The sequence below is a fragment of the Anomalospiza imberbis genome, chromosome 5 (assembly GCF_031753505.1).
Source record: "Anomalospiza imberbis isolate Cuckoo-Finch-1a 21T00152 chromosome 5, ASM3175350v1, whole genome shotgun sequence".
Lineage (NCBI taxonomy): Eukaryota > Metazoa > Chordata > Aves > Passeriformes > Viduidae > Anomalospiza > Anomalospiza imberbis.
The window spans coordinates 1,040,266-1,065,231 of NC_089685.1; the positions used below are offsets into that span (position 1 = coordinate 1,040,266).

The 24,966-nt window shown below is 46.9% G+C and overlaps 1 protein-coding gene across 4 annotated transcripts in view; it reads left to right on the forward strand.

Annotated features, from left to right (window-relative positions):
* NRF1 (nuclear respiratory factor 1) overlaps positions 1 to 24,966 on the forward strand; it is a 60,440-nt gene that overhangs the window by 8,337 nt on the left and 27,137 nt on the right. For all 4 annotated transcript variants that reach the window (XM_068189324.1, XM_068189326.1, XM_068189327.1 and 1 more), the window contains exons 2-8: positions 7,187 to 7,418; positions 11,161 to 11,275; positions 13,178 to 13,304; positions 14,268 to 14,408; positions 19,784 to 19,942; positions 20,614 to 20,808; positions 22,589 to 22,690. In XM_068189324.1, coding sequence (XP_068045425.1) covers positions 7,196 to 7,418; positions 11,161 to 11,275; positions 13,178 to 13,304; positions 14,268 to 14,408; positions 19,784 to 19,942; positions 20,614 to 20,808; positions 22,589 to 22,690 — 1,062 coding nt within the window. In that variant the 5' untranslated portion in view covers positions 7,187 to 7,195. The remainder of the gene's footprint in view (positions 1 to 7,186; positions 7,419 to 11,160; positions 11,276 to 13,177; positions 13,305 to 14,267; positions 14,409 to 19,783; positions 19,943 to 20,613; positions 20,809 to 22,588; positions 22,691 to 24,966) is intronic.

The window sequence follows — 24,966 nt, forward strand, 5'->3', positions numbered from 1 at the left end:
AGAGAGCGCGTTAATAGAAGGAATTTTGGTTTTGTTTGCTAGCATCCATTTGATTTCAGGGCTTTTCACGGTGAGACCAGGAGCACTGGGATTTTTTTTTTTTTTTTTTTGTTCCCCATGCTAATTAAAAGGATCATTTTACTAATGTTATGCCACAGGAGGACGCTGTGGAACGCTGTGGAACGGGAGCTGGTTCCTGTTGTTGCTTGAGTCACCGTATCTGTGCCAACCACGTAAATAAGATGTTCACTTCAATCTTGATAGGAAGGGAATAAACTGGAGTGTCTTATCTTGCTTTGTGCCTGGTATCAGTTGAGCTGCTGACAGGAGTCATTGTCTCCAGTCCTGGAAAGTCTTTCCCATCCAAAACCTTGAGCAGCTTCCAGAGGGGCAGGTGCTCCATTGGAGGAAAAAAAAAGCTGGTTTTTATCAGGTTGAGGTGTAGGCCTCAAAATTCTCCCCGTGAGCAAGGGAGCATTTTTTTTTTCTTTCCGTGGAAAATGGGATTTTGGTATTTAAATGTGCATTTTCAATGAGTTGTGGTAATAAGTGAGATATTAATCAAGCTTATCCTGGTGAGTGGTGGTGTTTGCTTATCAAACCTTCAGGGGTGATTTCCTCCAGGCACGGTTTTATACAGGAGTGGTGTCAAATTCACCCTAAATAGGAATTAATGAACGATATCTACCCAGTGAGAGATGCCAATGCAACGTGGAAATCACGGAAAGAGCTGCATCTCTATGACTGGGAGTCTGGAATTTCCTCTAGGGACACCTGGACATCCTCTTTCTCCTGTCCCCGTGGAGAAAAGACCAGGAAAAGGTCTGGGACTGGCTCAGTGCTGGTAGTTCTGCTGAGTGAAGGGAGTGGGGGCTGTTCCCTGGGCTTTCCCAGAAGCTGGTGCTGTTGGAATCGGCTGGCACAGAGCTCCTGGCAGCTCTGATTTCTCCTGGAAGTGCTTTCTTAACCAGCACTGTCAGGAAATGCCGTGAGGAAGCTCCGCACCCCGGCTGGGAGGTGGATGAGATGCCAGGTTGGCCCGGATGGAGGAGGAACAGAGCCAGGACAGCACCAGGAGCGGCCATTCCATCTTTTTAAAGGTTGCCCTCTAATCCTCCCCTCGGCTGGCTGCAGCTCCTCTAACCCAGACCATGCCAGGAACCACCAAAGCCGGCTCGTTTCTGACCATTCTCATCGGAGGGAAGACACAAATCCCTCAAGACTAACGAGGCTGACCACTGATTTCAGTCACAGCACCTGGTGAAAATGGTGGAATACATCCCTGGATTTGTGTTTGTTCCCAGATGAGTTTGGCTCTCTGTGGCTGTGTCCATCAAAATGTAAAGTATCAGAAATCTGCAGGTGATAAACCAGGATGTTCCTGCTCTCCTGAAAAACTGCGTAGAGGGTCTTGTGCCAGGACAGGAAAAGCAGGGCCGGACAATTTCAAAGGTATAATTCCACTCAAACAGGACTTGATTTTATTAGTAAATGGCCAGTGATTGATTTCTTGCTAAGATCAGTTTTCACTTACGAATTTTCCCAGGCTGCCTCTGCAGGGAAATTGGAGTTTATCGAGACACGCAGCCGGAAGTTTGGAACAGCTTTTTAAATAACACATTCCTGAGCACTAAGTGCAGAGGAAATGCTTTTTAGTCTGATTGAATCCACCAAGTGTGACCCAGTTGAAAAATCTCCTTCACATCACGTCAACCCAGATCATCAAAGGTACTTTTGATCCCTTCCCATCACGAGCTGCCAGTGGTGCCGATGGTGCTGTGGCAGGGAGGAGGAAGAGGAGGAGTTGCAGGCACAAACAGTTGGTAGACCTTGAAATAAATGGAAGTGGGGTCTTCCTTACGCTCCTGGGTATGAGGAAGCAGCTCAGTAGGAGCAGGTGGGAAGTCCTGGGTGCCACCAGCAGCACCTTGGGAAGCTGGAAACTGCTCCAGCCTTGCTCCGTGGCTCATGGAGATGAAGCAGCGGGTAGTGAGGAATCACCACGGCTCCCTCCCAGCAAAGGGAAGGGGAACAGCAAACAGTGGCCAGAACCTGATTTAGAGGGTGATTTCCTACAGAGGTGCATGGGAAGGGTGAGCACCATGCACCTCTGGAGAGGTGAGAGAGGGAGAAGTACCACTGTGGATCACAGGAGCTCTGCAGCCCCTCCCAGAACAAAAGTGCCACTGTGATGTTGCTTAATGCAGAGCAAACGACTTCTTTATGGCAGAGGCTTGAATCCATTGAACTCCAGAAGCTTGTCAGCTTCACAGAAGAGCAGAAGAAAGGCAGGAGGTGTTGCAGGTGTTCTGGAAAACACCTGGAGCAGGTTTTCCCTGAAGTGAAAGCAGGAGGAGTGGGACCAGCTTGAATAATGAGCCAGATTTTCTCTTTCTTTTTCGAGATTCCCGTGTAGTGCCAGACAAAGTGCTGCGTGCTGAGTTCCTGTGTGGAGCAGGGTTGTCAGTAAGGAATTGGTGCTGACTGCGGTGCAGAGATCAAACAGAAAATTATTTGGGAAAGGAAAACCAGGAATGTTTTCATTCCTTTGAAGGAAACCAGGAAACAAACCAGAGGGATTATTCCCGAGAGTGTAGGATTGACCCTCTCAAATAAGCCCTTTAAATTACTTAATTTAAGAAAACAAAGCAAATTAAACCAAAATAAATTAAAAAACCCAGGAGCATCTGATGTCCCCTGAGCTGACTGAGCAACCACATAATTGATTGCCTCTTCCTTTCTCCATGCTTTTGCTGAGTACAAGGCATGATTTTGGGGAAAAGGATGTGAAAAGCCTTAATGTACAAGAGTGTTACAGGCCACGAGGCCCCACCTGTGTCCTGCTCTGTGTGTTTGGGTGGGTCCATCACCAGGGGATGGGTTTAGTGGTGGCCTTGGCAGTGCAGGGGGACAATAATTGGACTTGATGATCCTGGAGGGCTTTTCCAACCTGAACTGTTCCATGGTTCCATCTTTTCCGTGGTTCAAAAGCCTTTGGAGGGTGGCAGCTTTTCTCCTGAGTCTCATCCTTGGGAAGAGGAGAAGGTCCAGGACCTGACCAGCCTGAAGTGAGAACAGGGACAGTCCCCAGACCCCGTTAATTTGTCTGTTAAACTAGATGGGGACATTGATCACTTGTAAAGAGGATTCTGAGCTTTCAGAACATGTTTTCCTTGGTCCTCTCTTTTTTCTGCCCTGTAATTTCCAACTCCTTGCAGAGAAGGCAGAGCTGCTGCTTGAGCTGGGTTCTGGGATGAGATTTCCTTCTTCCCAAAACCTTTGGTTGGGAGAGGTTGTGCATCCTCAGCGGGCTGTGTGAGAGCTGATCTCTCCATTTGCCGTGGGGGATTTGCTAATTCCTGCATTTTAGTTATAAATTTTTAGTTTTAGTTATGAAATGTATTCGTTTTCATGTTGATGCTGGTACAGAATGCAGGGAAACTTCTCCCGTTTGGTTTTCCACCCAGAATGACTCACTCTCGATATGAAAATATGAAGGCTGAATTCTGACAATCAGGATAATTAGCGAGGAAGCAAGTTTTGTAAGAACATCACGTTGATTGATCAATTTGAACACAAGATCCTTATATTTGCTGTTTTGGATGCCATTGGTTGTTCCCACCCTATTTCAGAATGCTGAAATCATGGAATGGGTTGGGTTGGAAGAGACCTTAAAGTGCTGTCCCCTGCTTTGGGACACCTCCCACTGTCCCAGGCTGCTCCAAGCCCTGTCCAGCCTGGCCTTGGACACTTCCAGGGATCCAGGGGCAGCCACAGCTGCTCTGGGCAACAGGGAAGAATTTCTTCCTTATGTCTGATCTAAATCTACCCAATTTCACTTAAAATTTTGCCCCTGCATTCCCCAAGCTCCCTTTCATGTCTGGATCCTAGGAGCGATCCTCTCAGGCATGCTCATGAAAGGGCAGAGCAAGCAGGTCTCTCAGAATCTCCACAGAATTCCTATTTTGCTTCCTTTCAAAGTTATTTAAACCACCACAGAAGCGAGGCCCAGCGATTCTTTTTATTTATTGCTGATCTGAGCAGGGTTTCAAATTAATGAGGTGTGGGCTGAGTTGGTAAAAATGGCACCATGATTTAACATTGCAGAGGATAAATGCTCATCTCCTGGTTCAGTCTGTCTCAGTCATGTCTCCTGCAGCATCTGAAGCAAAACCTCTTCAGTGGGATAAAGGTTTAAAATAATTCCAGTCCCTGCCTGTGTAAGGGGGTTTTCCCATCATGCTGCTGTTCCTCATGATTTTTTCTAGTGTGGAATTTTTATTTTGGACTCAGTTTTAAGCGCCCATTAACCTGGATGGTGATGGCAGAGGATGGTGTGTGGGGGATTTTTATGGGTTGAGTTGTGACTTGTCACAATCACACCACAGGGACCTTAATTTCAGTCTGTGTGGGTTTAAATTTGGTGTAGGATTTATGGGGTTTGCGACCAGTTCCTGTTGTTTTCTGGTGGTTTGAGTGATGCAGCTCTGCTGTTTCCTCCTGCTTCTGGTGTTCCTCCAGCCACGGTGTCAACAGCCACTGGTCAGGGCTGACAGGACATCAAAGGAACCCCTGACACACTCAGTGAAGCAACTGCACTGTGTGATGAGAGGGGTTTTATCCTCATATATTTTATAAGCACTTTAAATGACTTTATAACTGCTTCTGGCTGTCATCCAAACCTTCTGGACTACGCCATGGCTACCAGGAAATATCTTTGCAGTCACCGCCGTGTCATTAGGCTTTCCCTCCTCCTGAAACCACACTGCTTTTGGGAGAAAACCAGGGATCAGCGTTCCTTTTCTGGAGTGGTGAATGCTCATCTCTAAAGGATGAAAGGAACAGCTTTCCTTTCATCCCTGTGCCTGGATCCCTGCTCAAATCCAAGCCCCACCCTTCGGATGTGTCACAGGGATGCTTGGCTGGGCCAGCTTGGTGACACCTTCACCTGCCAGTCAAGGTGTTGGCCCATAAAGCCTGGCTTGTGTCAGGAATCCTTTGGGAATAATTTGAATATGGGAGTGGCTTCCCAAGGTTTCAGTGTTGGTGGCATTAGGTGTAGGCTGCCTTTGAGTGCAAGGTTTGGTTCCAGTGGTTTCATCCGTTGCCTTGGGGTCTTGTCTCCTGACCTTAAAGTCACTGTGCTCTATCAGTCGTATTCTGATCACTTTTTTCCATGGGTTTTTAAGTTTTTAATACTAAGAAAAGCACCAGTATCCCCTTTCAGGAAGAGCTTGGTGTCTTGGGAAATCTGTTAAGCTGGTCCATAAGGATTTACTTGAAATATTTTTTCCCACCCACTTTTCTCTGGTGATGGCAGTGTGAGTTTCGTGGAAGGAGGTTAGGGCTGATTGTTTCTCCACCAGAAGTTTTCAGTTTGTCTCAATGTACCTCAACATCTCAGTCCCTTCCTCACTGGCACTGCTTGAACTCCTGCTATTTTTGGATGGTTCTAATATTACAAACCAAGTTGTAAACAGGGTTGGACAACAGCAACATCAGACTCCAGCAGCTTTTTTTGGGAGGATTGGGAGCCTGAAGCTGGTTTGGCTTTAGCTGTAGCCTCAGTAGGTTTGTGACAGTCTCACAACAACAATTCTGCTGTCCCTCAGGCTGGAATATTCCAACCTGGAATATTCCCAGCACTGCCAATCCCACCACTAACCATGTCCCCAGGGTCTGTTAAATCCCTTCAGAGATGGGGGCTCCAGCACTTCCCTGTTCCTCTGACAGCCCTTTTGGGGAAGAAATGTTCCCTAAAATCCCATCTAAACCTCCCCAGCACAACTTGAACCCTTTTCCTCTTGTCCTGTGGCTTGGGAGAAGAAACCGACTCCCACCTGGCCACAACCTCCCTTTTGTTTGGTCAAAATAACCCTCTTGACAAAATGGTTTGGGTTCCTGTGTCTCTCTGACCCCTGATGGCATTCTGTGATGTGTGTCAGTCAGGAGCTGTAATTCCATGACTGTACTTACAAGGTCAGAACCCTTTTTTTGTTTATTTTCTTATTCCCTGCAGCTGCTCACCTCTTTCTGCTCTTTGCCCTGAGCAGGAACAGATTCCCTTTGGGGAATCTTTTTTAAGGGTTGAGGTTCTAATTCTCCTGTTTGAAAATATCTTAGGGATGTGCCTTTTCTTTTCCACAAACGTACAGCAGGCACAGACTGAAAATATCCCTGCACCTCCCATCCTGGTCCTTCTGCACAGATCTGTTCCCAGTGTGTGGTCCAGGGCCCTGCTGACTCTGTAAGCTGCTGCTTTGCTCAGTGCTTTACCACTGGACACCTTAAATAAATCAGCTTTCTGTGATATTTGTGCTTGGGTTGTGATGGCTTCGACTCTTTCTGGACTCTGAGTCCAGGTCTGGGCCCCTCCTGACCAGAAAGATCTGGAGGGGCTGGAGCGTGTCCAGAGATGAGAAGGGTATGGAGAGCCAGGAAAAGCTGAGGAAGCAGGGAAGGGGCTCAGCCTGGAGCAAAGGAGGCTCAGGGGGGACCTTGTGGCTCTGCACGAGTCCCTGACAGGAGGGGACAGCCGGGGGGGTCGGGCTGTGCTCCAGGGAACAGGGACAGGAGGAGAGGGAACGGCCTCAGGCTGGGCCAGGGGAGCCTCAGGAGATTTTGGGAAAATTTCTCCATGGAAAGGGTGGTTATGCCTTGGAAGGGGTTGCCCAAGCAGATGGTGGACTCACTGTCCCTGGGGGTATCCAAGGACTGGATGTGGCAATCAGTGCTCTGGTCTGGGGAGGGGACATAGGTTGGACTTGATGATGTCAGAGGTGTTTTCCATCCTCAGTGATCCTGGGATTCTGTACTGGCATCCTTGTTTGTGTCCTGAGCTGTTGAGGTCAGAGGAGACTTTGTGTCACCCTCAGAACTCTTCCCTGAAAGCTGGAACTTGACGTGGCAAAACCAAGTCCCAGCTTTGACCCTTCAACGTGCGGGTGAGGGACAATCTCAGAGCTGCAGGGTCCTTGGGGACCTTGCCTCCAGCAGAGATCGTGGTGTCTGGGCGCTGTGCTTGGCTTGGAAGTGTGGATTTTTCCAAACCCTTTAACCTAAACCTCCTCTCCTGGCTCCTGGCAGAGTTATTTCCCTCTTGTAGACATCCGCTGCCCCCGGGGGAGGTGAGCTCTGTCCCTCGTGCTCACAGCTTTTTGTCACAGCTTTTTGTCCCCTCTGCCAGTGACTCTTGATGGAAGAACACGGAGTGACCCAGGCAGAGCACATGGCTACCATCGAGGCCCACGCCGTGGCCCAGCAGGTGCAGCAGGTGCACGTGGCCACCTACACGGAGCACAGCATGCTGAGCGCCGACGAGGACTCGCCCTCCTCGCCCGAGGACACCTCCTACGACGACTCCGACATCCTCAACTCCACGGCTGCCGACGAGGTCACCGCTCACCTGGCGGCTGCAGGTAAAGCCAGGGGGCTGCTCCATCATCATCACCACCACCACCACCACCTCCTGGTGATGCTTGGAGTGGCTGTTGGAACCCTGGTTGCTGAGAATTTTAGATTTTCTGTGCTGGCAGACACTAGCTACCAAGAGAACACCGCATTTGACCTGAGGCCGGAGAAAAAGCTTCCAAAATTGAATGATAGAACTAAGATTATGAGTGTGTAGTTGTCTGGGTTGTCTGAAAAGGCAGGTGTCTGCTAAGGAAGGCAGGAGCCTCCCCTGAAATGGAAAATGTAAACCCCCTCCCTCTGAATTGTTATAATTTTGAAATTAAGGGGCTCTCAGGCAAAGATATGGGAATAGGAATAACAGTTCTTTGCTAGGAAAATTAAAAATGCAAATGCAATAGTACAAAACAGAAAACAACCCACTGCCAGAGTCAGAACAGAGCTGACCCCCTGTGGGTCAGGGAGGTGGCAGCAGTCCCATCCCATGGTGGCTCAGCCCTCCTGCAGTGCCAGCTGTGCTTCTGCTGGAGCAGGGATCCTGGACAAGGCTGGAGTTTTCCTCTGAAGCTCCAGGGCTGCTGGAGATGGGCCTGGGCTCCCTCTGGGAATGCAGTGGAGAAGAAAGCTGCTCCTCTGGCAATGCAGTGGGCAAAGGCTGCTGTGGTGTTGCAGGAGTCAGATTGGATCCAGGTAGGAATGCTTGGCTCCTCCCCTGGGCGGAGCATCTTCCCATGGGATGATGGAATTTTCTCAGCCATGCAGGGACACTCAGTGGCCATGAAGAGAAGAGATGTCCTGGAGGGAGGATTGGGTGTGGGAGAGGTAAAGAAAACTGCCCCAGGAGCAGCAGAGAACTGCCCCACCTCTGACAGATGGGGATAGAACACACACCCCCATTTCCAACCTAATTCAGTACTTTAATTAAAAGTGTGTAATACCACATAGTAGAAAACTCAGAGTTTAAAGTTTTAGGATATAGTAATATATATAAAACAAAACAAAAGTTTTAAGGTAGAAGCTAGTCCTTGTTCTTTACCTTCTTCTTCATGAGTTTAAGCAGTGTTGTGTAATTAAATAAAACAGTCCACATTGTGGAGCACGAGTAGTTAGTTATTGAGTTAAAAGTAAAAATAATTTAAGTGTCATTTCTTAATTAGACAGTTTCTCCTTAAAAGGCCTTGTAGAGAGAGAAATACGTCTCCATTTTTAACTTGTTAGAGGAAAGTGCTATAGAAGTCACAATTTGTGAGACTGTAATATAAATAAGAACTAACAAACATCTAAGTCCAACCAAGAAATACCACATCTCACGATTTAATCCTGACTTTAACAAAAAAAACCCCAAAACATGAACAGCTACCTAAAACAGAGGTTAGACGAAATTAAGAGAATAAAAGTGAGTATTTATTGAAGGCCTTCAGTGGACAGACCTTGGGCAGTCAGAAGCCTCCAAGGGGCTACACCCAGGATGGACAACGGTCATGAGTTTTTCAGACAATTAAAGTTTGGTCCATTTACATATCAGGGGTTAATCCTCCAATTACAGCTTCAGGTAATGAAATAATTTACCCCAGGTTTGCCCCCCACAATTTTTACATCTCTCAGGGCCTAAGACAGTAAGGTGTCCTTGAGTTTCAGGCCTAGAGAGGAATTGTTTTGTCTGAATAAAACGGGAGAACAGCAGCTGACAGGCTAAGGAGTTTTAGAGTTATACACTAAAGCAGTACAGGAGCTGAAAAATAGAAAAGCTAAATCCTAAGGCATCACTGGTCCATCCCACCCACAGGAATATTCCACAGGAAATTCTCCCTGCTGGCCCCTTGAATCCCACATGGTTTTTGTGTGGACCACAGAGGTGCTGGGAATTGCTGGTCTATACAAAGGTCCCTGCTAAAATGCTGCCTCAAGTAACGAAAGTAAAATTCCAAATATGTCAAAGAGGAAAAATTATTTCGGGCCCCACATAAACAACAGCAAAAAATAACCCAGGAGCGCGGCGCAGCCTTGCCGAGTCAGGGAGCTCACGTGTCAGGCCTGTCCCAGGGAGATCCACAGAAGATCCTGACATATCTGGATTGGGAAAGTACCCCAGAATCACAGATTCCTCCCCGTGGAGCCAAATGTCCTCCAGACTGGCCCTGCAGTGGGTCTGCATTAGCAGAAAAATGGGGTGATAATTAAGCACTGAGTCTGGCCTGACTCCGTGTCAGACTTTAGACCAAACCTGTGAGGTTCCACCACCCCCTGAGCATCCCATACCTCTTGCTTATGGATTTTCCAGCCTCCCATCCTGCAGGAGTTTTTCTTTCCCCTTCCCTTCTAGCACACAGGATTTTCAGGCCTGGGTGGTCTTCAGAAGACTCTGGTAGGACACTGCTGGGAGCTCTGGATTTTACATTTCTTTTCCCTGCTATGACACTGCTGGGAGCTCTGGATTTTACATTTCTTTCCCTGGTAGGACACTGCTGGGAGCTCTGGATTTCACATTTCTTTCCCTGGTAGGACACTGCTGGGAGCTCTGGATTTCACATTTCTTTCCCTGGTAGGACACTGCTGGGAGCTCTGGATTTCACATTTCTTTCCCTGGTAGGACACTGCTGGGAGCTCTGGATTTCACATTTCTTTCCCTGGTAGGACACTGCTGGGAGCTCTGGATTTCACATTTCTTTCCCTGGTAGGACACTGCTGGGAGCTCTGGATTTCACATTTCTTTCCCTGGTAGGACACTGCTGGGAGCTCTGGATTTCACATTTCTTTCCCTGGTAGGACACTGCTGGGAGCTCTGGATTTTACATTTCTTTCCCTGGTAGGACACTGCTGGGAGCTCTGGATTTCACATTTCTTTCCCTGGTAGGACACTGCTGGGAGCTCTGGATTTCACATTTCTTTCCCTGGTAGGACACTGCTGGGAGCTCTGGATTTCACATTTCTTTCCCTGGTAGGACACTGCTGGGAGCTCTGGATTTCACATTTCTTTCCCTGGTAGGACACTGCTGGGAGCTCTGGATTTCACATTTCTTTCCCTGGTAGGACACTGCTGGGAGCTCTGGATTTCACATTTCTTTCCCTGGTAGGACACTGCTGGGAGCTCTGGATTTCACATTTCTTTCCCTGGTAGGACACTGCTGGGAGCTCTGGATTTTACATTTCTTTCCCTGGTAGGACACTGCTGGGAGCTCTGGATTTCACATTTCTTTCCCTGGTAGGACACTGCTGGGAGCTCTGGATTTCACATTTCTTTCCCTGGTAGGACACTGCTGGGAGCTCTGGATTTCACATTTCTTTCCCTGGTAGGACACTGCTGGGAGCTCAGGATTTTACACTTCTTTCCCATTAGAACAGGTCCTTAATCCCTCAGGAAAGCCTCAGACTCCTGATGCTGTAGTTGAGGTGTCCAAGCAGGATTTGTGGAGCTGTACCTGGTTTCCTCTTCCCAGCCACCAAGATCTCCTCAGTTATTCAAAGTCTTGGGAGTTTTTCAGTATGTTGGAAGATGAAACACAGAATTCTGTGAGTGTAAGGAAAGCTTTAGGCTGAAATATGTGTCTTTCACCCAGGACTGAGCTGGGATTTGCCAGCCTGGGGGATGGAGCTTTCACTGCAGTGCTGGAGAGCAGAGCTCAGGGAGGGATTTGTGTCACTTGGCTCTGCTGGGGACACCCTGGGCACCCATTCCTGGCTGGGGGGCACAGTGACAATATCCCTCCTGAGCTGCTGGTGCTGGCTGACCCTCTGTGCTTTGATTTCCAGGCCCTGTGGGGATGGCAGCAGCTGCTGCCGTGGCAACGGGGAAAAAACGGAAGCGACCTCACGTGTTTGAGTCCAACCCCTCCATCCGGAAGAGGCAGCAGACACGTTTGCTCAGGTGAGCACTCACCTGTCCCTGCCACCTCGGTGTCCTCCAGCCAGCTCTGGTGGCCTGTGTGGTCACAGCAAGTGCTGCCCAGAAGTCACCCAGCGCAGGGATTTTTTGGGAGTGTCTTTCTGGAACCCGAGAGGTGTGTTTTAGTTTGCATTAAAGGGTTAAATTGCAGCTCTGCTAATCTCTGATTTTATGCTCACCAGGACTGACACTCTGGTGGATCCACTGTTCTGTTTTAACCCCAACTGGTCACCAGTTAAGTCTGTCACAGTGACATTGCAAGATATCCATAGTGGCATTAGCAGAAATTGAAGCTCCATCCATACCCCAGCTCTGCAAAGGATTTATCTGCCTCACAAAAAAAAAAAAAAAACAAAAACAAAACACTTTTCTGCTTGATCAAACCATTCTGGGGATAAATTCAGTGTGTGTATATCCAAATTTCCTTTGCCATTGGACAAACCCCGCGGTGAAGACTGTGGGGTTTAGAGCACAGTTTTAGGAAGAATAATCCAGGGGAGATTCCTGCCTGAGTTGAAACACTTTTTTTGGCTTTAGAAACTTTCTGTGGAGACACCAGAGCTCCACAGCCCTCCAGGTGTTGCATTCCAGGTGCTCTGAGGCTGTTTGCCCACCTGATGGCCCCCGAGCCACACCAGAGCCGATGGGACTGCGCAGCCCTGGAGACACCACCTGAAATTCCGTGCTCTGCAAACATTTGTGAATATTGGCTGCTACTGCTCCCTAGCTTTTGGAACAAAGCAATTCTTGCTTTTTATGCTGTTTGGGATCTCACTGGACAGTTAATGTTAAATTATTGGGCAGAGTTACTGCTAAATAATAATCCTTGGGAGTGAACTCCCTGCCTTTTACAGCTCTGTTCTGGTTTTCCCTCCTTCCCCCAGCTCAGCCCTGTTTATTGCAGTGTTTCTGTGCCTATTGCAGAATTTCTGAACAACAAACCCTTTTCTCCCTTGAAATATGGACAATATATTTTTAAAGAAACTGCTCAGTGAAGGAATTATTTCTTCTCCTTTCACACAACTACTTCATTTTACATTAAGATAATGACAAAACATCTTTTTTTTCCCACTCTGACCAGTTGAACACATGTTTGTGCTTGATTTTCACCCCGCTGGGAATCAAGTGGTAATTTCAAACCCCTGAGTGTGGGATCTGTGTGTAGCTGGTGGTGCTTTGTGGCAACAGTAGGACCAGGACAGGGACTGAGCTGTCACCTCACAGAGTGCTCAGGTTTTCTGAGGAACACACTCCTTCTCTCTTGCTTTTGGCGTTTCTGCCACCATTTCTGACTCTTGCACTGCTTTAAAGGGAATAAGAGGCAGAAAATATCCAGTGGAACATTTTAATTCCAGAGGGAGTTGCTGATGGGGCAGGTGTTGGGACACCTGGGTTTCCTGTGCTGAGCTGTTGCAATATTTCCAGTTCTTGCCTATCCTGTAGCTTGAATTCCTACAGATCTGGTTTGAGCAGGACTTTGGTGCTGGAGAATTGCACTGCCATGATCTGGATGTAAAACAACCTCTGTCTGCAGGCCTCTTTTGATGAATCATTCAGGTGCTTCAACAAAACACAAGTTTTGTGTTGCTAAGACAGAGTGGAAGTGCAGACTCTTGCTGCCCAGGCTTTGCTGCTCTGGTGGTTTCTCTTTTTACATCAATGAGAAAAGGAGAGCGGGGAGAATAATTGACATTTGAACTGCTGGGTGACTGCAGGGAGCACAGCAGGCCTGTGGAACAGAGGAATAAACTCAATATGTGGCCAAGCTGAGCAGCTGGGGCTCCGTTTCTCACCTGCGTTGTGAAAGGGAGCTGGCAGTCAGAAGGGCTGTGTTTCTGCAGAGCTTTCAGCTGATGCCCATTCCCTGTTTTTGCCCTGTTTCAGGAAGCTCCGGGCCACGCTGGATGAGTACACCACCAGAGTGGGGCAGCAGGCCATCGTCCTGTGCATCTCACCCTCCAAACCCAACCCTGTCTTCAAAGTATTCGGTGCTGCACCCTTGGAGAACGTGGTAGGTGTCCCATGGGAAGTGAGGAAAGAAATTCCTCACCTTCTCTGCAGATTTCGTTCTGCTCAGGGCAGCCTTGGAAGCCTGGTAGGGATCTGAAGGTCATGTTAAAAACCCTGGAAAACAGAGTTTAGGTTTCATGGAGTACAGTGCTGGACCTGTTTGAGTCAGTGATTTCAGAGATCTTTTCCAGCCTTAATGTTCCTGTGATTCCCTGACCTGAGGGCAGCACTGAGGTCCTCTCTTCTCTGCAAGAATGGCTGTGTGGCACATCTCACCAGGGGAGAATATCCTGAATTAAAAATCAGAGAGAGCAGGTCATGATCACAGAATCCCAGAATGCCCGAGGTTGGAAAAGACCTCCAGGATCATTGAGTCCAAGGTGTCAAAACCCCACTTTGTCCCCAGCCCGGAGCTCTGAGTGCCACATCCCAGAATTCCTTGGACACCTCCAGGGATGGGGACTCCAAACCTCCCTGGACAGCCCCTGACCCCCTTTCCATGGGGAAATTCCTGCTGGTGTCCACCCTGAGGCTCCCCTGGCCCAGCCTGAGGCTGTTCCCTCTCCTCCTGTCCCTGTTCCTGGAGCACAGCCCGACCCCCCCGGCTGTCCCCTCCTGTCAGGGACTTGTGCAGAGCCACAAGGTCCCCCTGAGCCTCCTTTGCTTCAGACTAAACTCTAAAAAAATGACATGTTTTAGCTCAGCGCCGCTTGTTGCAGATCCTGCCCAGAAGAAGTTCTACCTTTCATCCCACAAACTCTTCCCTTGCCAGTGTTACTTCAAGTTTCATCAGCAGCTCTTCCGTGGGGCCGAGTCTCGGGGGGCTGCTGGGTGTTTCCTGCCAGCTGTGCCACCGTTTGCTCCTCCTGCTCTGCACCACCTTGGGGAAGGTGGCTGGGCCTGCATCCTGCTCCGCTCCTGGTGCTGCTCACCTTGTTTACCTGAGCCTAACAACTCCCCACAGGTACGCAAGTACAAGAGCACGATCCTGGAAGACCTGGAGTCGGCGCTGGCCGAGCACGCTCCGGCCCCTCAGGAGGTCAACTCGGAGCTGCCACCCCTGACCATCGATGGCATCCCCGTCTCCGTGGACAAGATGACCCAGGTGAGTGGACAGGATGTCCCAGGTGGGCAGGCACCCGTGGCAGAGGCAGGGGAACAGAGGGATGTTTGGCATCTTGCAGCCACATCCTGTTGTTTTGTGTGGCTGCCTCTCCAGGGGACGGCTCTGATCTCTGATCTCCTCTTTCCCCTGGGGCTGGAACAGCTCAGGTCGTGGTTGGATGTGGAGCTTTGTTAGTGGTGCTGATTTTCTCTGGGAAAAAAACTGTTGGGGAGAGCTCAGGATGCTGGGAGCATTCCATTTAAAGCTGGTTTTTGCACCTCCCAGAAAGTGGGAACAGGGAAAATGTTCCATTCTTTGCCACAATCTTTAGGTGCCAAAATTGGGAAAGTCACTTGTGGACACCTTTCTGTGTCCTGTAGTTCATTTCCTCCTCTGTTTCTTGCTGTGGATTGGAGCAGAGGGGAGTTTGCCAAAGGTTCAACCCTAGATCAAACCCTGAGATATTTTTGTTGGAGCTTTGTTAGTGGTTCTGATTTTCTCTGTGAAAAAAAAATTGCTGGTGGGGAGAGCTCAGGCTGCTGGGAGCATTCCCTTTGGAGCTGGTTTTGACAACTCCCAGAAAGTGGGAACAGGGAAAATGTTTGTTCCATACTTTGCCACGATCTTTAGGCACCAAGGTTGGGAAGGTCACTCATGGACACCTTTCTGTGTCCTGCAGTTCATTCCTCCTCTGTTTCTTGCTGTGGATTGGAGCAGAGGGGAGTTTAACCCCAGATCGGACCCTGAGTGGGATCTTTTTGTTGGAGACAGGGAATTATCTGCCCTGGGCATGTGGGAGATTCCCTTTCTCTCCAGGTCCAGCCTGACCTCACTGCTGGGAGAAAGTGGAGGGGAGTCCCAGGGAAGCTTCACCTGGAAGGAAATCTCCTTCCCAGGGATGCAGGACCTGAATTCAGGCAGGTGTGTCCTGCAGGAGGCTCTGGGTACACCCAGTCTGAGGCACCACAACAAGTTTTAAGTGCTGAAAGGCAATTTTTTTCTGAGGGAGTAGCAAGGTGGAAAGGGCAGCACACAAAGAGGTGCAGGAGCAGGGCAAAGATGTGCAGATTTTTCTGTGCTCTGCAGAGGTCACACCCTGCTCAAAACACCACCTCCATTTCTTAGTGGAATCAGACAAGCTCACAGTCATAATAAAATTTTACTGAGAGTACTGTGCTTTGGCTGGTACAGATCATTTTCCCAGTCCCTGACAAATGAGACAAAAATTATTTCTTGGATTTCTAAACTCCAGTGAAAGGTGGCACCTGCAGGAGCTGCTCATGGGCAGCTTTTGTTGTGTACCAGGAACAGTTCCCCATGGAAGTGTTTTTCTCCTCCTTGTCCTGCAGGGCCTTTGCTCAAAGTGCTGATGTAGAACCTGTAGGATTTCTTTCAAATCCTCTCCTGCTGCTCTATGGTAGAAAACCAAGGATCTTTTTAGCAATGGCCCTCATTGTTCCAGCACAGTGAGGTAGCTCGGAAGAGCTTGGTGGAAAGGTTTCTCCTGAACTGGGAACAGAGGTGACATCATTTATTGTGGGAATCTTGATTCCCAGAGCTTCCAGCATAATTATTTGTATTTTCTAGTAAAAAATCTTTTTTTTTTGTTTGTTTTTTTTTTTTTTTTTTGCAACTAAGTTGCACAAAACCCTAAGGAAAACTGGCACAAAAATAAATATAAATGTAATTAGGATGGGGATGGCAGGGACTGGAAAAATGAGGCCTCTGCTTTCAGCAGGTGCCAGCAGGCAGGTGTAGAGGTGTCATCAGTGAGGAGTTGAAAATAATTCTCCTTTTAATTGCTCTGCTTCCCCAGTGGTCTGGAGGGAAATAAAGCCTTTATTTGCCCAGTCAAAGATGTTTCTCTAACCTTGGGAATGGAGAGTATCACCCACCTGAGCTGGGCAGGAAAACCCTGTGTTTTTCTGTGCAGTGGGATTTTCAACCTTCACAGAGGGGCATCTTGATGCTTTCTGGACTTTGGTGACAGCTGAGTTTGCCCCTCAACTTGTTCTCAGCTGCTCGTTGATGTGATTGAGGAGTAAAATTGGGTAATCTGAGCTTAACCAAGGTGAGCTCAGTGCTTCAGTCAGCTCTCTCTGTTTTATGAACAGGTGATTTGTCCTTTAATCTGACTTTTTTTAAGCCCTCGTGATTTATAACTTGCTTGTAGGAGCTAGTAAAAGCTTTTCTGGCTCCTACAAGCCAGAAAAAAACTTTAAAAGGTTGTTCAAAGATCATTGTGGTGCCCGTTCACCTCCTGAGAGCTGCATTCCTGCTCTCCCAGCTGGTCCCTGGCACTTGGCAGGGGCAGAATCCTTGCTGGAATCAGCTCCCATGCAGCTGAGCAATAGCCTGGATGGTTTTATGGTTTCCCAGCTCTGGGAAGTGCAGCTGGGATGGGTTCAGGGATGAGTGCTCACTTCCAGCTCTTGTGCACTTGCTGCTTTTCCCTCTCCCACTTCCAGGTGCAGCCAAGGTCCTGCATGGACTCGACTGTGCTTTTCCCAGAGATCCCAAGGCTGAGCTGTGGGGATGTGTAGAAAATTCCCAGCCACAGGTTTTGCTCTGCTATAGAAACGACTTTCCTTGTTGTTTCCAGCTCTGGAGAGCAGTTGGAATACAGCTGGCTGTGCTTTGGGCTGTTGCATTTGGGACTGGAATAGCTCAGTACCATTCATTTTTGAATTTAACATTAAAAGTGAAAACACTGAGCCTGTGTGAAAGGCTGCCAAAGAAACATTTCTCACCGTTTCTCCCAAATCCTCCGTCCTGGGGGTTGCCTGAGCCCTTTCCAAGGGCACGAACTGGAGTGTGCCACTGGATCTTTTTCAGCAGATGTTTGATTTTTGGGTGGCTCCTGCAGGTGAATGTTCCCACCTGTGCCCTGAGGGGTGTGGGGGACATTACCTGTGGCTGAGCCCGGGGCTCGTTAGGGCACTAATTAGCCAAGTCCTCTCTCCTGACTGTGCTGCTGATTGCCTCCCCGTGGATTAAAGACAAACCCTCCTTAACAAGTACCCTGAGTAGCTTGAGCCCTGAACTGCCAGGGAGCAATAATTGATGCAGCTGGAAACGAGGAGCACGGCTGATGGCAGGGCAGGGAAGCAGCTTTTAACTCTTTTTGCACCAGGCAACTCGTTGGAGTTCCAGATGCTGAAAATTCTAAACTTTCTGTGCTAACAAACTCTAACCCCCAAAAGAAAACTACATCAAACCTAACGCCATAAACCAAAATTATTAATACCACTAAAATTGCCAGTGTGTAGTTAATTAAAAGGGTGTCATATCACAAAGTAAAAAATAAAAAATTTTGAGTTTTAAAATATAATATATATTATTTAAAATATAATAGATATAAAGCAAAATAGAAGTTTTGAACCAAAAACTAATCCTTCTTCTTTACCTTCTTCTTCCTTCTTCTTCATGAATTTAAATAGTATTTTATAGTTAAACAAAAAAAACCACATTACAAAGTACAAACAATTAATTATTAAGTTAAAAATAAAAATAATTTAAGTATAATTTCTTAATTAAATAGTTTAACCTTAAAAAACATTATACAAAAAATAGTTAACCATTTTGTGACTTATTAATAGAATACTATAAATATAAATATATAAAATATATTATAAATAGTATATATAATAAAGAAATATATATTTATAATATAAATAAAAATAATGAACATCTAAACCTAAACACAAAATACCATCACTAACACTTCAATCCCAACCTTAACAAAAACAAACAAGAACCCCAAAAACCAACAGCAACTCCAGAAAACCCTGCTGCTACCAGGTTTATTTGAATAAATTATCGGGCAAATTATTATTAATTTATTTATTTAATAAATTATTGGGCAAATTATTTGGCATTACGGCTAAGTACTAATCCTTGGGAGTGAACTCCCTGCCTTTACAGGAGGTTTTCCCTCCTTCCCCCAGCTCTGCTCTCTCAGCCCTGTTTATTGCAGAGTTTCTGAAGAACAAATTCTTTTCTCCCCTGGACCATGAACAATGTATTTTTAAAGAAACTGCTCTGTGGGGGGAATTCTTTCTTCTCCTTTCACCAGGCTCCACCCAGGGAACCTGGAGCATGCCAGGGTGAGTGTTGGCCCTGCAGTGGAAGGTGAATCATGGACAGGCTGGGGAACAGGTGCCTTAATGCATATTTCATGTGGAAGGTGGAAAAGGCAGCTTGAAATGAGTTCATGGACATCATGGACAGCTTGGAGCCAATGGATGCAACATCCAGACTCTGTCCAGCGAGGGGAACGGAGCAGGAGCACAAGGAGAAGGGTCTGGAGAATTCCTGAGGGAGCTGGGAAGGGGCTCAGCCTGGAGCAGAGGAGGCTCAGGGGGACCTTGTGGCTCTGCACGAGTCCCTGACAGGAGGGGACAGCCGGGGGGGTCGGGCTGTGCTCCAGGGAACAGGGACAGGAGGAGAGGGAACGGCCTCAGGCTGGGCCAGGGCAGCCTCAGGGTGGATTTCGGGGAAATTCCTTCCTGGAAAGGGCTGTGCAGCCCTGGCACAGGAGTGGAGTCCCCATCCCCGGAGGGATTTCAGAGCCCCGTGGATGTGGCACTTGGGGACACGGTCAGTGGTGGCCTTGGCAGTTCTGGGGAACTTAAAGGTCTTTTCCAACCGAAGTGACTCCATGGTTCTATGAAATAATTTACTCTAAAGCTCTGAAGGGATGCAGGGACCTGCTCCTAAATGCAGTTTTTAAACTCTAAATGTGACTTCCTCTGATATAAGGAGAGCTCTCCCCTTCCTCCTCTACTCTGCAGCTGAACCAGCCTTTTCCTGGTGCTCCAAGGAGTCCTTGGTACAAAACCAGTCTTGTCACAAAACCCTGTGTGGGTTCTTTATCTATTTTGGTGGGACAGGGCTGAAGAAGTATGAGATCGTGGTTTCCACATTTCAGCAGTCACTGAAGCTCCATCCCCTTGCAGCAGCTCTGTAAATGATACATCAGCTCATGCCTGAGCTCCTGCCACTGTAGGGACATTGAGTGTGGGTTTTTAATAGGTTTTTGTGATTTTTTTTTTTTTTCATTTCAGGTTGGCTCGTTCTCTTCCTGGTAGTGTTTGAATTGTGAAGTGTCAATACAATGGCTGTGCCTTGGTGTTGTAATTCTGTTTTGGCTGATTTAATTTTGTTTCTTCTCTTCCACCTGCTGCCAAGCTGAGTCTTAGGAGAAGATGGCAAAGTATTGTCCACCTTCCTTGGGCTCTCAGGCCTCTTCCAGTCGATGGCTCCAAGATGGATGGATCAAGATGGAAGTTGAACACAATAATTCTGTACGACGCACCTCAAAACTACCCGAGGTGTGAATTCCTAAACACCTCTCAACCTTTTGTTTGTTCCAGGCACAGCTGAGAGCCTTCATCCCCGAGATGCTGAAGTATTCCACGGGTCGTGGGAAGCCAGGCTGGGGCAAGGAGAGCTGCAAGCCCATCTGGTGGCCCGAGGACATTCCGTGGGCCAACGTCCGCAGCGACGTCCGCACGGAGGAACAGAAGCAGCGGGTGGGTGTCTCCCTGTCTGCCTCCAAATGGAGCACAGGGGGCTGCAGGCTGGGTTTTGGCAGTGCTTTTTGCCTTGAGGGACAGAAGAAAGGGTCTGTGTCATGGCCTCCTGAAGGAGGGAAGGGATGCTGTCCTGTTCAGAGCAGCAGGGAGCTTTGTGCTTCAAGGAAAGAGTCATGGATGTGCAGTGGGGCCAGGGAAAGTGAGATAACTGGGTGAAAAAGTGAAGTTTCTACCAAGCTGTCACAGAGATAATCAAAGGAAGCCACCGTGGTGTGGGGGCAGCAGGACCTGTGCAGGCTGGTTCAGGGCTGGTTGGGCGGGGAGGCTGGAAATGGTGCTGTGGCAGCACTTTGGTGCTTTCCCAAATCACCGTGGTTTTTCTGCTTGGAGTCACAGAATGGTTTGGGTTGCAAGGGCCCTTTTAAAGATCTTCTCATCCAAGCCCTGCACTGAGCAGGGACCTCTTCACTGGATCAGGTGGCCCTCCAGGGTGATTCCTTGGGGAAAGGAGGGGATTGAGCAGAGGGAGATTAAATATTGGGGTTGCTCGTTTGCGAATTGGTGCCCAGTGAGCAAACCCCAGTGAAGACACACATGCAAATCCCAGCGCTGAGCTGGTTCAGAACACTTCCCTGGGCTGACCGTCCCCTGTTCCTTCCTGCTGGAAGGTGTCCTGGACCCAGGCCCTGCGGACCATCGTGAAGAACTGCTACAAGCAGCACGGGCGCGAGGACCTGCTCTATGCCTTCGAGGACCAGCAGACCCCGCAGACCACGACCACGCACAGCATCGCCCACCTGGTGCCCTCCCAGACCGTGGTACAAACCTTCAGCAACCCCGACGGCACCGTGTCCCTCATCCAGGTGAGAGAAACCCCCTGGGTCTTCCTTTTCCAGCACCTCGGGCAGGTGGTTTAAGGAAACTCGGGAGCTCACCTCGTCCTCCAGGAGTTTTGCCTTTATCGTGTCTTACTCCACAACAGAGACCCATCCTCATCCTCTCTCTTCCCAACTCCCACTCCTTGTTCTCCAGTGCAAGGATTTCTGTGATGTGGTCAAAAAAAAAATCAGGGATTTGACCCAAGTTTAGTGAACCTGCTTAGAACGAATCCAGTCCCTGGTGCCACCATACAACACCTGTGGTGGCAATGGGAGGAGAGGTGGTGGAACTGCTTTCCTTTAGTGGTATGAAATGTAGCTTAATTAGCTACATTTCAGGTATTTTATATTTTATATATATCTATATATGTATATATAGATATATATTTCAGGTATTTCTGTGCCCCAGGTCTTCATCTGACCCCTGAAGTGTATTTTATTTATTACAAACACCAAATACATATATATTAAAAAAAAAAAAATATATATATATATGAAATATATCTCTATATATAGATCAGGTATTTCTGTGCCCCAGGTTTTCATCTGACACCTGAAGTGCATTACATTTATCACAAACACCAAATACATATTTGTCCTCGTGGAATAAGGATTCCTATCACACTGTTCTTAGCTCAGTGCTGCTGCTGTTTTCCCTGTGTTCCCTGTGTGGGAAGGCAGATTCTGGCAGCTCAGGATGTCAAAAAAAATTTGTTTTTCTCTTGAAACTTTCCACAAACTCCTTGTGGGAGTGAGAATTGAATCTCAGTTTCCCCTGTGCCTCCAAACCACCACTGGTGGTGGTTCCTAACCAGGCCCAGCACTTTGTGCCTCTTGAGCATCACATTTTTAGTGAAGTCTCAGACATACTTTTCTGATATAATGCAGATAAAAACTGAGTGTGTGAGTAGGGTATTTTTTCCCAAATGAAGCTTTTCAGTGGCTGTTAGAGTTTTCTGTTCCCCACCAAGGCCCAGCAGACTTGCCAGGCTGGTTCTCTTTGCTCATCTGTCCATACAATCTCCCTTTGACTGGTGTCCTTTCAGGTGCTGGACACCTGAGCTCCCATTGACTTCCTGGCATTTATATTTAATTCTCTTCCGAGACAAAGCTGCCCATCTCCCTGCCTTTGTCCTTTCCCAGCTGTTAAATGGGGAAAAGATCATTTCCAAAGGGGTATTGAGGAGGAGCTCATGTTTGCCAAGGTGCCTGGAGATGAGACCCAGGGAATGGGGAGCAAGGGGGGTGTGCAGGGAATTCTGAGCCAGTGCTGGGTGGGTGGGAGAAGGGAGCTGACTCCTCCATGATCCCGCAGCTCCTCTTCCTGAGGCCGGGAGACTGCTGAGGCCTTCATGGACATAGGGACAGCACGAGGGATGTGCAAAACTTGGTTCCAGTCTGGAAGCTGCCATGGTTTAACACGGCTCCACCTTGGGATTTCCTCCCCCTTGGGGACAGCCCTGTGTTTTCTGTGAGCTCTGCAATTACAGTTAGTCACAGAATCATGGAATGTGAGGGGATTGGAATTGACCTTAAAGATCCTCTCATTGCCATGGGCAGGGACACCTTCCACCATCCCAGGTTGCTCCAGGCCCTGTCCAGCCTGGCCTTGGACACTTCCAGGGACGGGACATCCCCAGCCTCCCTGCACCACCCTCACAGTAAATCCTTTATTCTCTCCAATCTGGCAGCACGTGAGACCCCCTTTGCCTGAGCGCTGTGGACACTTCCTGCAGTAACAGATGCGTTATCTTGTCCTCCACAGGTTGGCACGGGTGCCACGGTGGCCACGCTGGCCGACGCCTCCGAGCTGCCCACCACAGTCACCGTCGCACAAGTGAATTACTCTGCAGTGGCTGACGGAGAGGTGAGAGCTGCCTCGGCTTCCTGGGCACCTGCGTGGCCTGGCTGAGCTTGCAGAAACATCTCAGGGCTCCCGGCAAGCAGCCAGCCTGCACGGAAAAGGGCTGGCACAGGACGGGAGGCTGTGGCTTCATGCAGAAAGTGATCAACGGGTAGTGCGGCTCAGGGCTCTGCAAGCACAATTTTATAGGCATATAAATTAAAAAAAAACAACAATATAATACATCTAATGTATATAATATGCAAAAATTATATATTATATATGGTTTATACATAATAGATAGAATGGTAGATATATATATAATTGTGTACATGTGTAATTTTGGCTCGGGACTCTGCAAACACAATTATATCTATATCAGATACATAAGATACAATAGAATATGTATAACATTATATATATATATAATATTATATTTTATATATAATTATATATACAATAAATGTAATATATTATTACATATAATTGTGTATAAATATATATATATAATTGTATACATATATAATTTTGGCTCAGGACTCTGTAAACACAATTATAAAAATATAATATAATATAATATAATATAATATAATATAATATAATATAATATATATATATAATTATATATAATTATATATACAATATATGTAATCTAATATTATTTATATATAATTATGTATAAGTATATATATAATCGTGTATATGTATAATTTTGGCTCACGACTCTGCAAACACAATTATATATTTATAATAATATATAATCTATAATAAAAAATATAATCTATAATATATAATATATAAAAAACTATATATTATATAGAGTTATATATATACACGATTATGTATGTTGTATATAATATTATATATATAATATTTTATTTATAGATATATATAAAATTGTGTTTGCAGAGTCTTGAGCCATAACAATTCAGCACTTTCTATATAAAAAATATAAATTACATTATAATATTAATTATATTGTATACATATATACGTATACATATATACACATATATATATATACATATACAAATACATATATATATACATATATATGTATATATGTATAATTCCACAATTATGGTGGAAGTCTTAGGTCTGAATTTTGTTGGTGTTTTTTATATATACCTCCTATAAATTATTTATTTAGGGGTATTTTTTGGCATTTCCATGCCTAAATCTGAACACTCAAACCTGCAAACATTTATTTTTTCCCTTCTTTTAAAATCAAATCATACATTAAAAAATATAATTCTTTCTCTGGGTTTAAGAAACAGTCCATTAAAATGATAGAGATTTTTTTTTTTTTGCCATCTTGGCTTCAAACCCCACCTTTAAATGAGGCTGTGGGTCCCTTTCTGTCCCTTTCTGTCCCTTTCTGTCCCCGTGTCATGGCGAGAGGTGGCAGCACACAACAGCTTTGCTGGCCACAAGCCCTGTTCCCATCTCAGACCTGACTGAAACAGCCTGGAGTGACCTTGAAGCACTTTGCAGCTGCTTTGGGGTTTTCAAGAACCAGTTTTATCTCCTGCGAGCTGCGGGAAATCTTTCAAAGGCACAAATAAGGCTGGATGGGGCTCATCTGGGTTAGTGGAAGGTGTCCCTGACATGGATCTGGGTGGGTTTCAGGTCCTTTTACCCTCTCAGCTGTAGAATCTCAGCAGCTCAACCTTTCTGGAGACAGTCCCAGCTTTTTTTCCTTCTTTCCTTTCCCCATTCCTGTTCTGGAGCTCCTTGGGCACCTCTGCAGGGCATCACTGGGATCTCCCTTCCCACCCAGAATTTCAGGTTCTCCCTCCCTCCCTCTCCATCCTGTGTTGGAATTAACCTTTGCCCAAAGGCAGCAAAATTTCCTCATGCAAAATTTTATCTTGAGCCTCAAATCACCTCTGCTTTTATGGTTTTTTTAACCATCTCTATCCCAACAAATTGAAGTGTTTTTTTCATCACCACCTATCAGCATTTCTATTTGTGTCTCAGAAGTTGGAGAGTGTCCTAAAAAATGTTTCTGGGGATGGGAGGTGGAGGGAGATCTCCACCTTGCAAAGCAGCCAGTAGGATTTGTCAGCAGATCCTCTGCTTTTTTGGTCCAAAGTGTGTTTTTAGTTCTTATCCTGCTGGATTTTGTGGCCATATAATCATTATCTCACCAGCTGTGAAGCTCCACATGAAAATATGGGGGAAAATGAGAAAAGGGGTGAACTTTAGGTAATACAAAAATTATCTATGGGAATGTCTGGAATTTTAAATACCTGGGAAAAATGAACATTTCTAGCCACCATAATCTTTTATTAAGCAAC